The sequence below is a fragment of the Hibiscus syriacus genome, unplaced genomic scaffold (assembly GCF_006381635.1).
Source record: "Hibiscus syriacus cultivar Baekdansim isolate YM2019G1 unplaced genomic scaffold, ASM638163v2 tig00000715_pilon, whole genome shotgun sequence".
Lineage (NCBI taxonomy): Eukaryota > Viridiplantae > Streptophyta > Magnoliopsida > Malvales > Malvaceae > Hibiscus > Hibiscus syriacus.
The window spans coordinates 593,629-609,774 of record NW_024061811.1 but is presented as its reverse complement, the minus strand read 5'-3'; the positions used below and the strand labels follow the sequence as shown (position 1 = coordinate 609,774).

Genomic DNA, 16,146 nt, shown 5'->3' with positions numbered 1-16,146 from the left:
AAAACCTTTCAATGTCCTCCATAATTCCGGCATGATTGTTGCATCGCTGTTGATTATTGAACAATTGCAAAGCTTTATGCACGTGGAGGTTTACTTCAAGTGATGGTAGATGCCTTAAAACTTATAATTTCATTTAAGTTAATTAATTTCATACAAAACAAGTTTTGGAGAACAACGAAGTCCAATGTATAATACTCCCTTAATCCTGATTTAGTAGAATTACACTGTCCGGTTTATAATTAACCAAAACTAACTCAATCTATTCGTAGTACTAATAGTAGAAGTAGTTCCATTTCTTCAAACACACCCTTAATTTATTCAAATGCTCCATTTAGTCCCCCCAAGTAAATTTACATACAAAATATTCTGGTTTGGTTTTACATTAAGTTTCCGTTTATAAGTTTTGTTAGAACATTTGTTAATCTTATTTAAGTTTTATGATCATAACTTCTTTTGTCCTAGTTTTTTTTATAAAAAAATTTAAGTCGATTGTAAGATAATATTTGTTTATGATCTTACCTAAACATTAACAACACACACACTTTACGAACACATATGTGCGGGTGCACTAACTCCAGTGGCGGATGCATGTATTGTTCAGGGTGAGCACATGCACACCCTGAAATCCGAATTTCTTTATGTTAGTAGTCAATATTACTGAATGTGCCCACCTTGAAATTTTATTTGTGCTTACTCCATACGAAAAATTTATGTTATTAATACATATGTACCCACCCTGAAAAATATTTCTGGATCCGCCATTAGCTAACTCCCTAGGGGACCAAGTGCATCCCTATTTTTTTTTAAATGATTAAATTTATTTTAATGTGTTAAAGAAAAAAAGAAATAAATTGCATACCCATTATTTTTAAGAAAAATATTAAAATTTTAAACCCTATTCTTAAATTTCTAAATCTGCTAATGCGAATACAGTTACTCAAACTCATAACCTTTAGAAAGAATAACACTTTCCTTAACCACTAAAGTTGCATGATGAATTCGCTTAATTTGCTTCTTAAAATATCATTTGCATCTTTGAAAAATTTAATCAATAAGAATATTGTAACATCCTCAAAACCGGGTTAGTGACTAAATTATAAAGTTACAGAATTTGGTGTTTCAAGTAGAATAATTGGATAGTTCAAGGACTTATATGAAAATGTTGTGTAGGATCAAATTGAAATAGAATGATAAAATGGTCATTTGCAAGGAAAATAATTAAGATTGGTTATATATATTAGCTACACGTGGAAGGGAAGGAAGCAAAACACAAGGTTTCCAGACTTCTCTTCTCCTCATTTCTTCTTCGCACATGTGAGCCAAGGTAAAGGTAAAAATTCTTATTAGTTGTTTATTAGCTGAGATTTAAGTTTGGTTTTGATCATTAGATGCTAATTAAGCTTAAGGAAAGTTTAATTTGCTTTAAAACAACAAGATGAAGGGTGTAGGAAGAATTAAAGATTAGGAGTTCTTGAATGGAATTTTGAAATAGAGCTCATAATTAGAATTGGAAGTTGAATTTAACTTGTCATCGACTTAATTAAGACATACAAAGTGTTAGAATTAGATTTAGAACATGTTGGAATTTGAGTGAGATTCTTGAATTCTATGTGGAGGATTGGATTTTAAAGTTTAAGAGGTATTGAATGGGTATTAATTAGTTTAAGTAGGTGTATAAAAGTTAAGAATATAAAAGGAGGTGAAATATGAAGTGTTGAGCTGAAAATGAAGTGATTTTTGTGCTCAAAGTGAAAATTCAGGGTTGTGTGTATCGGTACATCTTCAATGTGTACCGATGCACTCTCAAATAAATAAACATCGAATGCAATGAGTGCATCGATGCACAGGTAGTAATTTGAGTGAGATTCTTGAATTCTATGTGGAGGATTGGATTTTAAAGTTTAAGAGGTATTGAATGGGTATTAATTAGTTTAAGTAGGTGTATAAAAGTTAAGAATATAAAAGGAGGTGAAATATGAAATGTTGAGCTAAAAATGAAGTGATTTTCGTGCTCAAAGTGAAAATTCAGGGTTGTGTGTATCGGTACATCTTCAATGTGTACCGATGCACTCTCAAATAAATAAACATCGAATGCAATGAATGCATCGATGCACAGGTAGTGCATTGATACACCCCCTTAAGAAGAAAACATCGAATGTAATTTGTGTACTGATGCACAGGTAGTGCATCGATACACACATTAAGGGATGAATCGATATACTGTATAGTGCATCGATATATACCTTCATTAAGAGATGAAATTAACCTTTCTTTTAGTCTAAGAAGTGATAGTTTAGCATATATCAATTAGTATGCTGATATGTATCAATGTATTACTATGTAGATATAGAACGTAATATTGTTTCGGAACAATCGAAGAATTAGGATCGAGTCAAAACAAGCAATACTAAGGCGAGTGAATATCCTAGATGGAATTGTATTGAGATAAGGCTTGCGATGAGTCTATCTCTTATAGTTGAACTTATGATTTCATATTCATGCACATGCATACTTATATATGTATTAATGTTATAATGATTTCATGCATAATTCATTTATGCTTTAACATGATATTATATGAAAGAATGCTATTATAAAAGAATCAATCCATGTATGTGAAATAATGGAAGTGATCATATGTGTGCATAGGAAGTGACTTGCGTGTTTACATGGACAGTGATAAAAGTGATATAAGTATGAGAAATGTATTTATATTTAAGCCCATGTTATTTAATATGAGAGCTGAAGGTATAATTGACATGCCAAGAGTCGAGGGATTATCAGTGGTCCTTCGGGACATAGTGGTCCTTCGGGACAAATATTCAGTGCCCCTAGTGGGATTTTATTCGAGCTGTGGTGACAACATTGTGCATAACCTCAATGTACTCATGTACCTCATGTTCTCAATAATGTACATGGGCATCCAAAGATAAATTAAAGGAAAACTCTTATGAGACATAATTGTTCATTCATGCATATCATTCTTATATATCATAGTGTGTATCTACATGTGCATTGCAATGTCATAATGGACTGATAGTAGTATATATTCATGATATTATTATTATATGTTTATTTTATGCCTCGCTAAGTCTATGACTTAGCGTGTAAGTGGTTTACACGTAGGTACCAAGAATCGGGAAGATCCGAAATAGGAGTAGCAAAGACAACATCACTGCTAGAAAATCAGTTCAGAAGTAACTGATAAAGTATGTATATTGGTTGTGTATAGTGTGTTGGCATTTAAGAAAGATATTAGTTATGAATGCTCTGATCGATTTTGTCTTGTTTTGGTCAACTTATGTAAATAAACAATTTTTATTTTAATGAAGTTTAAAATTTCCTTGATTTTCGTCAAGAGTCAAAGTTTGAATAGTCAATGTGACACCTCAGACTCGTATCCGAGTCGGGTACGGGTTGGGGGTGTTACAAATATAACGTATGACACAATATTATTAAATAATAATTGTTATAATAAAATAGAACAAAATATATCCCAAAGATAAATTAAGTTAAAAAAAATTAAGTCGCATATTAGGAAATTAGATATATTTTGGTATGGTTTAATAAAGTTGAGTTTTTAGAAAGTATTTATGTTCAAATACTGTTGTACATAAATTATGTATAGATTCTCTTTAGATGTATCCAAATTTATTTTTTATGTGTGTGATTTTCCCCCTAAAATTATTATGATTTAGATTTGTTAGATTGATAAATTTAGTTGTACAAATAAAAACAATAAAAAAATTACTTTAAAGGTTCTTTTTTATTTAACATATTATTTAGGTACCTTAAAAGTTAGGGAGAAGAGAAAAATGAGAAGACAATGTAGGGTAAAATTAGTGGGATAATGCAGGCAACTAATTATTTAGCCCAATAGGGTATTCTGGTTTTTATTTTGGGATCTATGACAAAAGTTATAGTGGAGCCGACATGACTAGTTTCATGAGATATAAGTTTTTAATGGGTTGTGGGACGTGGGTCTCACAGACTGAATATATTTAATATATATTCAGGGACTTGTCATGTCTGCGCGACGAGTCTGAATAATTTTTTTAAAATATAAAAAAAATTGTTAAAAATTATATATTATTTTAATGGGTAGGGAACTCGTCACGCCGGTGTGACAAGTTTCAACAGGTAAAAATTTGAATTTTTCAACTGTTGGGGTGAACGTTGGCGACCGATCAATTTTTTTTAAAATTAATTGAAATTCGTCACGCCGATATGACGAGTTCTAACGACTATTTTCAATTTAAAAAAACTAGTTGTTGGATAGAGTAGTATAAATAGAGGTTTTAGTTAGATTGATTTTTCAATTGAACTCAAACATTATATTGAGAGTAAAAAAAATTTTTGTTGAAGATTTTGTGTTGAATCAAGAGAAGAATGTTACGTCTTGATGATGTTTATATTTCGTCAACCGAGTTAACTACGGTAAATTTAATTTGTTTTATTTGATTTTAGTTTTGACAAAATTATAGTATTAATAATAATTATTTATATAATTGTATTAATTAATTTATTTTCAAATTGTAGAGAGAAGAACGAGGCATTAATTATCGAGAAATGACGAATGAAGAGCCACATCAATGGATTGTGATATATCTTCAACAATTCAGATTATATGCAACGACGTTTCTTCGTTGTTTTAAGGTGATGTCGGCACTGATATAGGCGTTGATTGAGCGTTGGAGGCCCGAACCTCATACGTTTCATTTTTCTTCTGGTGAAGTGATGATAACATTGGAAGATATTGTGTATCAACTTGGCATTCCGACTAATGGTATGCCATTGGTGCTTCGCAACAGTTATGTACGAGATGCAGATATTTCTAATTTATTGGGAAATGAGGCTTCAGCAGATGTCATTGATGGGATGCGGATACGGATGACATGGTTGGAAAGAGAATTTAGAGTAGATGGACAACCAACGGAGTAAGAGGTGAAATATGCAGCCTGAACATATCTTATGAAGTTGATTGGATGGATCTTGCTACCGGATTAATCAAGCAATTTGGTGCACACCTAATATCTTATGGTATTGAACGATTTCCTTGTATGTCGCCAATATAGTTAGGGTTATGCAATTTTGGTTTTTTTGTATCGTGAACTTTACAAGGCGACCATAGTGGTTAAAGGAAAAAAAAGCGGATGTAGCGAATTGATTAGTTTTCCTTCAATCATTGACATGATATCATCTCCTATTTTTGACGCCTATTACATCCGCTCCTATAGAGTTTCCTCTAGCTGCAAGATAAATTCATATATTTAAAGTTTTGATATTTTATAATATTTATTTAAATATTTTGAAAATAACAATAAATAATGTAGTTGTTATTTTTTTGGTTTAGATGGCGACACCGAATAACCGATACAAAGTTATCAGGTGTAACCAAAGTCAATATCCGGATGAGGATCGATATCAGCGGTGGATATGCGGTAAATATTAATAATTTTTGCATTAACATTAAAGTTTTTAATATTAATTCTTTAATTATACTAATAATATTTTGACAGTTTAATTGGTTGACATATTGTGCGTCGGAGATCCAGCAGTGTCTACCGCCATTTTTCTCTGAAGGAGCGAAGACATGGTGTGTCGTAACACCATTGCTCCATTTCGCAATTGTTGAGATCCTGATACTGATAGAGTTTTACGACAATTTGAGTTTCACCAACATATGGAAATGTCCATGTATAACATGGATGATTTCCATAAAATAGATGCACGAGGGAAACATACGGAATATTGGTCGAGAAAACATGCTATATCCATACCACAATGACATGAGAGACAATTAAATTTGCCTAATCGTTTTGAGGTTCAACCCAAAGATTTTGATTTCATAGTGTCTCCCTACCTCTAAAATTATGAAACAAATGGGAAACCATATTTGACATCGCTGGAGGATAGGTCTGAATGGGAGGAAATGAAGGCAAAATATGCAAAAAAAAATTATCATCTTCATCTTATGCTTTCACCGATTATTATCCATCTCAAACAAGTTATGGTGGATATGCTCCATATCAAGAATCGATGGAGAGTTGAGCGGTGTGGATAGGAAGTTCCTGGTATCAAGTGCCACCTCACATCAATTTTCGGCACAATAAATGGGATAAAGTGGTGCATGGGATGATCTTCTTCAACACGATCAATCTCGTGGCGATTTCGGTGTGTAATTTGAGTCGATGATGTCAATGATGGCATCAAATACATTGAATACTCCATTGTTTTCACCCGAATATGGAAATCAAAGTGGTGGAGTAATGTTTAGTACACTAGAACTGGAAGAAGACGAAAATGACGAAGGTGGATGACCACAACGAAATCAATGAGCACTACGTCATTGTTATTCTACCACTCATTGACATCGGCAAAAATTGTGCAAATATAAGTAATATTTTTGTTTACTTAAGTAAAGTTACTTATGTTATAATTTATTTTTATTATCATATGTAAATAATTACTCGAGATCGGCAAGAAATTGAGTGAAATATGTACTCGATATTTAATTGTATAAAAAATTGCTATCAATAATATATATGCGTTCACCCTTAAAATGTTTCTAAAATTTGTCATTAATTTTACTTTTAGTTAAACTAACTTTGAAATATATGTAAACAAATATGTTAACTAACTTTGAAAAATCTATATCATTATCTCGTTAACAATTTAACTTTGAAAAGCAAAGGACGTGAATAGTGTAAATTCTCTGATTTCAATGGAAATTATTTCAGTTTATCTGAGTTGATATGAAATATCAATGATAAGAAAAGGATGTGAATAGCATAGATTCCCTGATTCTCTAAAATATTTCAATTTATCTAAGTTGATGTGAAATGTCAATGACAAGCAAAGGATATGAATAATGTAGATTCTCTGATTTCAATGGAAATTATTTCAATTTATCTGAGTTGATGTGAAATGTCAATGACAAATAAAAGACGTGAATATTGTAGATTCCCTGATTCTCTAAAATATATCAGTTTATCTAAGTTGATGTGAAATGTCAATAACAAGCAAATGACTTGAATACTGTAGATTCTCTGATTTTCTAAAATATTTCAGTTTATCTGAGTTGATGTGAAATGTCAATGACAAGCACTAATTTGACCACATAATTCTACAACGTACTCTGGTAATCTGAATAGATGATGGTGTGATTGTGGTCGATTTCAAGCTTTTTAGATTCCTATGCGCTCACGTTGTTGCTTCATGTATGCACATTAATATTGGCCCATACTTATATGCTGATGATTGTTATAGCTTGCACACTATGCATAACATTTACAGTTGTGACTTTAATTACCTCCCAAATGAAGCATACTAGCCTATATCAACAATTTCTGAAGAATGGTTGCCAAATCCTGAATTGCATAGGAAGTTAAGACGTAGACCTGAATCTAGCCAAATTCATATCGATATGGATGATCCTCAAAGAGAGTCATGTAACACCCCCAACTCGTATCCGATCCGGACCCGAGTCCGAGGTGTCCTATTGACTTTTCAAAGCATTTTCTTTTACAAATTATTTAAAATTTTAAATTCATATTTCATGAAAATGAATATTTTACCTTAATCAAATCAATTGGTTTACAAAACATATCAGAGCATGTTCAACTCGATCAATTAGTACATGTCAACTATATTCAAAATAATCAAATACATCATAATCATCTCCTTTCTGATCTGAAACTTTGTAAGGAAGATGCTGACTTGTCTTGCTCCTCTTAGCTTCTCTTCTCGCTTCTATAACCTACATGTGAAACATTCACACGCTAAGTCTATGACTTAGTGAGGCATTAAACTTATAAAATAACTCTAACTATTTAAAAATGCATGAACATATCATCTCATGATGCCACACCAAAACAATATAACATATATTTATATACAACGTATTATACACATATACATATCACACACTATTTCCATCTCTAATCTTATTCCACCATCAATATTATTATCATTTATATCTTATAATCATATATTCTTATATATATTCTTTAATTAACATATGATTCATTTAACCAAGCAATACAAACATCATCATATAAATCATATAACACAATTCATATCACCAAAGTATATACATTACATGTAATATATTTATTGTCATCTCTTTGTTAGCCCATGTATATTCGTGAGAACTAAAGATATGCAAGTACATTGAGGTTGTGCACATATGCTATCACCACAGCTCGTATAAGTCCCACTGAGTGGCATGTGAAATATGTCCCGAAGGACCTGTGAGTATGTCCCGAAGGACCTATGAGTATGTCCCGAAGGACCTATGAAACCTTCGACTCTTGGCATGCCAACTATACCTCTAGCTCTCCTGACACTTACATGGGTATTCTCTTTCATATCATTTCACATATTCACATGTTCATTTCACTTTTCATATGATTTCATAATCATATATCACTTAACCTATAACACTTCTCTTGTGTTCATATGATATATATATCATTGCCATATTTTGTTCACATATGTTTCCCATATATCACATAAACCCATATCTTCTTATCACATAGCTTCTTATCATATCATTCACATAACTATTTTCATATAACATTCTTGTATATTCTCATAACTCATTGTCACATATTGCAGACCACCTGTATTGTATTCAAATAATTCAATATCATTGGACTTATTTTACTTTCTTATGTTATAACATAGACATGTAGTCTCATGTGTCCTATCAATACCATATAACTTACACATGTATTTATATATACTCATCTCATATAATAATTAAACCTAACTATATCTTAAGTTCATTTCCATGCCTAAATCATATAACACTTAAGTCTTTCTCATAGAGTTATACTACATGTTCATTTTATCCTATAAGTAAATACTACTTATCTTGTCTCGCTTTTCTATTTACTCACATAAATTATTTATACCAATTCACCTAATTTATTACACTATCCTGAATTTATACAGATTATGTAACCTATACCATAATCCACAATTTTTTATCTCTTATCTCACATTATTTATGTACTAAGTTAATTTATTTATTTAGTTCAGTTCCACACGACTCCTATAATCTTCTCATTTAGCTTTATAGTTCTTTACTCTATAACTCCTATATCAATTGGTTTCCGTTAAATATATAATTCTTCCTTAGGTCGTTTATCCTATCGGTTTGTATCATCATTTATGCTCTAGTCTCTTCACTATTATATTGTTCTCATATTATTCTATAGTCTAATCTTATTTAACTCATCTCACATCTCATTTAGTCATATAATTCTATTATGTTGATTCTTATAATTGATCACATATATTATGTAACATATACGGTCACCTATCATATGTTAATACAACTCCTTATGTCCCTATCATATAACTTATTTCATATTCTTATATAGTCATATAAATCCTTTATACTATTTCACGTAACTTATCACACTAACATATATTTGTACATACATCAGGTAATATACACAACATGTCAACACATATATTCATGCACACATATAAATCATAACAAATACATTCTTCTATTTATAAATTCATGCATTTTACTATAGGAAATAAACTTGTCGCAAGTCTTATTTCCATTAAACATCATTTACTACTAATATGCACTCACATGGCCTCACTAGTCAATATCGATATCTTATCTTTCCCCTGATCGATATTACTTGTCAATGGTTCTGGAACTCGTTTAGGCTCTGTATCTACATAATTATACAATTTAAGGCAATCATTAGATACCTACACTTTGTAATTCGATACTAACAACTTAAACGAACTTAATAAACCAATATTCATTTTTTCCTTTAGGGGGTATCGATACCCTCCATAGGGTATCGGTACCCTCATTGCATTATGAAATTATTTTCGTTTGAGAGAGTATCGATACGCATAGCCCAGAAATCATATTTTTGCACGAAAATTCCTTCATTCCATCTCAAACATTTCATATTTCAACCCCTTTTATATACTAAACTCAAACACACATACTTAAGCCCATTTGTACTCATTTATCCCATCTTAAGTCTCAAAATCCTATCTTCCATATGGAATTCAAGAACCATAATAAATTTTTTACTTGTTCTAAATTTAATTCCATCACTTCATATCTCTTAATTAAGTTGAGGACAAGTCAAATTCATCCTTAAAATTTCTAAAACCTTTCTATAGCAAAAGTTCATTTCTAAACTCTTAATAGAAATTCTTTTCTAATTCTCTCTTCTTGATGTTTTAAGCTTATATAAGCTTTCCTTAAACTTATATAATCCCAAAGATTCAAAACCCTAAAATAAAAATCACCCTATTAGGCTAAATAATTGGGCCGCTTGCATTATCCCACTAATTTTACCGACAATTGAGTGGAAGGAAGGAAATGGATAATTTGTGTCCCCCATCTATGGTTGTAGGAGAAATAGCACATGGACAGCTACGCTCATCACTTTTCACTTTGACAATTTTAATTTATGCACCCAAAATAGAGTCAAACAATTAAACTCTAATTTCTTACTCAAAAGCACTTGATAGAGGGGACAAAAGATTTCAATACCAAATGATTTCCTTCGCTACAATTAATCTCCACATTCCAAAGTGTCAATCAATAAGGATCCACGTATACCCATTTTGAATTACTAATCAAAGCACGTCTCGAATTCTAATTTTCTTTTGTAAAATTTAAATAAAAAACTTTAATTTACACGATTTATTAAAATAATGATGTTAATTTGTTTAACTTTTTTCCCTTCTCCCTTCTCCCTTCTCCCTTCTCCCTTCTCCCTTCTCACTCAAAAAGTTTCATCATAAGTCCCTTTCAACGGTTCAACATTCAACGCTGAATGATTTCATTCAGATCCAAATAAAGAGTCCCTTACATTTGTCATCTTAAATTATGATTTTTATTCTAAATTATTCTATAAATTTTTTTGTATTCTCATTTCATCTCCAAACCATTATTCATTCTAGTTTAATTCACAAAGTTTTAAATATTTCAAATTCATCTCAAATTAGGATCTCGTTCTAAATTGATTTCTAAACTTTTAAGCGTTCCAATAACATATCCAAAACTATTCAAAAGATCATGGTGAAACTGAAATATTAAAAAAAAATTAAAAATCAATTTAAAATGAAGGTCGTAAAATGAAATTAAAAAATGATAAATTTAAAGTAAGATCATAATTAAAAAATATATGATATAATTAATTCAAAATTTTTATGAGTTTTTTTTTAAAGAAACTTCACACGAGTCCGGAGTGGTGGCATAGTGAGTGGTCCGAGTAATGATGTTGGTGAAATGTGGTACCACTATTTGGTATGATGTTTAATTTGATAATATAAGTATGAAGGAATCTCGTCCATCGAGTAAAGTCTACTGCTACTCACTTTGCTTTCCACAATTTCACACGCTTATTGATTCCTTGACAACAAGACAAAACCACATTGGATTTTAAATATACCCTTTCATTATTCTCTCTTTAGTTTCTGGTTCTACACGATTCTAAGCTGGATATGCTATCATCTTCATCTCTGCAAATCAAATCCAACCGTTTATTACCCACCTTCCAATCTTCTTTCTTCTTCTTTTCCTCTCATTCAAACACAAAAACAAAAAGATCCCTCATTTTTGCTATGTAGTGTATTATTCTTTGGGTGTTTTTCATCCTCTATTCATGGCTGCTGCAGCGACTTTTTCACAAATCTTTCAAAACCGTCAAAGTGATGATAAGAGCATCAGTAACGTAGACGTTAGCAGGGAAGAGATACAGGCTGCCATTGCCAAGGCTGTGGAGCTCAGAGCTTTACATGCAGCTCTTGTGCAAGGAAACTGTTACCCTGCAAATCTCAGATACCCATCTTCTTCTTCCCCTGTTTCACGTCCTCTCTCTCATTTATCTGCTCAGGATTACCCTGTTTTCACTCCTGTAAGTTCATGTTTCTCTTGCTTCTTCCTTTTTAACTTTTTTTATCAATCTGAATGAGTTGCTTAAATTATGTATCTGTTTCCGGTTAAATCAGCCCCATACCTTGCTATCCAATTGTTGCCTGCCTTGTTTACAGAATCAATGATATTTATGATATAATTCAATTTTTGTTAAATTTCACTGTTTCGTTAAGTTGATTTTCATAGAACCACTCTAGAATTTATGAAAATTAACCAGGAATTATGCGGATTGACATTAATTTTCCTTGTACTCTAATATATTAGAATGCTTTAATCCTCCAGTTCAAGTTCCAGTGAATTGTCAATGGTTATAGTTATAATTGCTCGTTTTTTGATAGAGTTATGAGGATGAATCATTATCTGGATATCATACAAATAAACAAGCTTTATCTGAAAGTTGGGATGAACGTGGTCTAGAAGCAGGAAACGGCATCGAAACTGTAGTTTCAGATTATAAGAAGAAAAGATTTTCTCTGACATTGGCTGCCTTAGAATCCCATATTTGTCCTGCCGATGACCAAAAATCCGTCGCCGGCTCTTGTCCAAATCACATCACCGTCCTACAAACATCACCGTCCGTTGAAACTAGGAGGAATAGTTTGGGGGATTTGAAATCGGTGTCATCTTGCAATAGATGCAAGCCGGCTGTCATAACATCTGAATCCGAAAATGTTGTTAGGACAATCAAGAATTCGGATACGGTTGCGCCACTATCGGATTCCCATTCATCTGTTCAATCACAACCCCGGAACCGAGGGGTGATTTCACGGTTATTCCCTCGGTTAATGAAGAAACAGAAGAATGAGAATTCTCCGAACCGAACAGAATCCGAGGAGATTTTGCAGGTACTAAAGGACTCCGGCATGTTGTCGATCGAAACGCTGAAGAAAGATTTGATAGAAGCACATGCGAATAGAGATGCGGCCCTTATGGAAGTTGCCGAGATGAGATCTTCACTAGGAGAGCTAAAGCAGAAGCTGGAACATTTAGAAACCTATTGCGAAGATCTCAGGAAGGCCTTGAGGCAAGCAACGCAAAAAAATGATTCTCAACTCAATGAAAAGCTAGGAGATTGTCCTAGGAAGGGGAAAGCCATTGATGTGAATGAACAAAGCTTGATGCCTGTCAGTGAGGAGGTAATGTCAGAGGGTTTCTTGCAGGTTTTATCGGAAGCAAGATTGTCGGTGAAACAATTCTGTAAAATACTTATAGGAGAGATCGAAGAAACCGACAATGCTTTAACGGAGAATTTGAATTCACTTCTTCGACCATATAAGCTTTCAATGAATTCCAAGTACTCTAAGGCTGTATCATACCATTTGGAAGCAATTATAAACCTATCTCTCTACCAAGACTTTGAGAACTGCGTGTTTCAGAAGAATGGTTCACAAAAGCTCTTGGACCCTCAACAAGATCGCCAAGCTCAATTCTCGTCGTTCGTTGCACTTAGAAATCTAAGCTGGAATGAAGTGCTGAGGAAAGGGACTAAATATTACAGTGAAGAATTCAGCAAGTTTTGCGATCAGAAGATGAGTTTAATAATTTCGATGTTGAATTGGACTAAACCATGGCCTGAACACTTGCTTCAAGCTTTCTTTGTTGCTGCCAAATGCACATGGTTGCTTCATTTGCTTGCATTTTCGTTCCATCCACCGCTGGGGATTTTAAGAGTAGAAGACAACACAACCTTTGATCCACATTACATGGAAGATATGTTTATGGAAAGGCAGAGATCTCATGGACAAAACCGAGTAAAGATCATGGTGATGCCAGGGTTTTATGTGAAGGGCAGGGTTTTAAAGTGCAAGGTGCTCTGCAGATATAAAAAAGTCTAATTTGCTTCAAATTGCTGGTATTTCAAGTAGAAACGTTTGTAATTAGCTAATATATTTGTAACATATGTGAGAGTGGATCAATTCAAATCCATCATCTCAGCCAATAGCTTCGTATGCGTCTCCTTGGCATCTGATATATCCTCCACAATTTTTGTCAACTCCTTTGCGTTGTTCATATCTCCGGCTTTCAAGTAGCCGTCAATGACTGGATTTGCAGGGGCCGGGGACTTCGGCGGTTATTTTCAGAACCACTATTTTTGCTTCATCAACGTTCTTCATCCTACGAAGACCAAGAACAACTGATGAGAATGGCTTGATGGCATATTTCCTTACTTCTCCAGAGAATCGATCCAACATTTGCGAAGCTATCTTTAATTGTTTCATCCTTCTTTCAGAGTGAAGTGAACGTTACCCAAATAAGTGTCCAATACATTTTTTTCCGAATAGGTGCCTACAGTATTTTTTGACCCATTTAGATGTCTAATGTTGCAAATCTTACCACTTTAGTTGTTCGGGTAGTCAATGACGTTAATTTCATCCGTTAAGTGACACATGTCACCATCTGATAATTTTGAAACTTTTTTATAAAATTTTAAAAAATAACATTATATATATTTTTAAAATGAAAACATATAAATTTTAAAATAATCCCAAAACTTTGAAAACCTTCATTTCAACCCCTAAATCCACGTCAACTGCCACCCTTTGCCATCAAGGAAGCTCCACCCGACATCACCTCCCACTAGCGACCAAAACCCTAATGAAATCATGACCGATTAACGACGAATCGACGTTTTAAACCCCACATACCTTAGGATGAAAATCGCGATCCCACGCGATTCTGACGACAACTACGACGACATATAACTAGGATGATGACAGAAACTACGTCGGCGATGACAGTTAGTGTTAGGATTTTGGGATTTTGAGGTTTTTTTGTAATTTAAAAAGAATTAGGGTTTTTTATAAATATAATAATATTTTAAAAAAATATAAATTTCTAAATTACCATATTGTGAGACGTGTCACTTGACAGAGAAAACTAACAACCGTTACCTTCCGGGAACCTAAATTTGTCATGTTTGTAACGTTAGACATTTGGATGAGCCAAAAAATATTGTAGGCGCCCATTTGGGTAAAATGGGTATAGTTTGTGCACTTATTTGGGTATTAAGCCTTAAATTAACAAAGATTGAGGCAAATGCTTCTTTTCTTTGGCTCAGATATATCAAGTCTTTATATTTTATTAAAAATGTCAATTAATTCTCAAATTTAAAAGTTACCTCAATTAAATTTTGGGTAAACTACACAGTTGTTCACTAATGTTTGAGTAAATTTTTGTTTCCCTCGCTAAAGGTTTAAAAGTTACAAATCGATCACTAACATTATCGATTGATTACAAATTAGTTACTTGACGTTAACAGCCTTTAACACACGTGATAAAAACACAATTGGCATGCTAACTGCTTACATGGACTTTTGACCACCATGTTGGACCATTGGGATCCTTTTGACCGGTGATTGAAATAATATGTAATTAATAATTAATTAATAAAGAGGGTCGAGGGTTTCATTTACCAGACTAAAAAAACATTTCCTCTTCTTCCATAAACCCATTTTTTTATACATAAACTCGTTTCTTCTTCTCCCATAAACCCTTTTCTTCTTCTTCCATAAACATAATTTTTTTCTTCCATAAATCCATTTCTTTTTCTTTCATAACCTATTTCTTCTTTTTCTTCCATAAACCCTTCTCTTTTTCAACACATTTCTTATTCTTAATTCGTCTGAGAGAAAAAGTAGAGAGAAAAACGAGCAAAGAAACGAGCTAAGAAAAACCATTGTACTTGTATGGAGGTTACGATAGAGAGGGGACAACACTATTGTAATACCTCAAACATTAGTTCAATGACTAAAATATAAGGATTTAAAATTTAGCGATTAATTTTGATAAATTGAAAAGTTTAAGGATTGATTTGGAAAAATTTGTCTAGGACTTATTATCAAATATTGAAGAATGGAAGGGCATATTGGTCTTTTTGCAAGAAACGAATTTAAAATTCTTTTTTAAAGGAAGGATTTAAAGCAATGGGAAATAGAGACAAGGAAGGAAAACTCTGGAAACATTGGTCATTTTCTCTTCTTCTTCCTTTTGCCCGTGAACACTGTCGCAACTGGTTTTCGTCCGGGCACAAATTTCCTTGGCGAAAAAGCAATGTGAATAAATGAATGTTTTTGAAGGAAATGTTTTGGAGTCGCCATCGACCTTTTGGGTTAGGTAGGTCGAATACCTAAAATCATCTTTTAAAAGAGTTTTTAAGAAAAAAACTATTTAAAAGATAAACCGGTCTGTATATAACCAAAAATTCATTCTTTTTA

The 16,146-nt window shown here is 32.7% G+C and overlaps 1 protein-coding gene across 1 annotated transcript; it reads left to right on the top strand.

The window, feature by feature from the left end:
• Positions 1 to 11,463: 11,463 nt before the first annotated feature.
• On the top strand, positions 11,464 to 14,100 carry LOC120211117 (IRK-interacting protein-like). The gene is made up of 2 exons (XM_039209741.1): positions 11,464 to 11,912; positions 12,271 to 14,100. The coding sequence occupies exons 1-2, from the start codon at positions 11,661 to 11,663 to the stop codon at positions 13,765 to 13,767; spliced, it is 1,749 nt and encodes a 582-aa protein (XP_039065672.1). The 5' UTR covers positions 11,464 to 11,660; the 3' UTR covers positions 13,768 to 14,100.
• The last annotated feature ends 2,046 nt before the right edge of the window (positions 14,101 to 16,146 follow it).

Excerpts from the sequence above, each read along its gene's own strand:
- LOC120211117 (XM_039209741.1), top strand. The coding sequence starts at position 11,661 with ATGGCTGCTGCAGCGACTTTTTCACAAATCTTTCAAAACCGTCAAAGT. Across the intron at positions 11,913-12,270 it reads ATTACCCTGTTTTCACTCCT|AGTTATGAGGATGAATCATT; the intron begins GTAAGTTCATGT and ends GTTTTTTGATAG.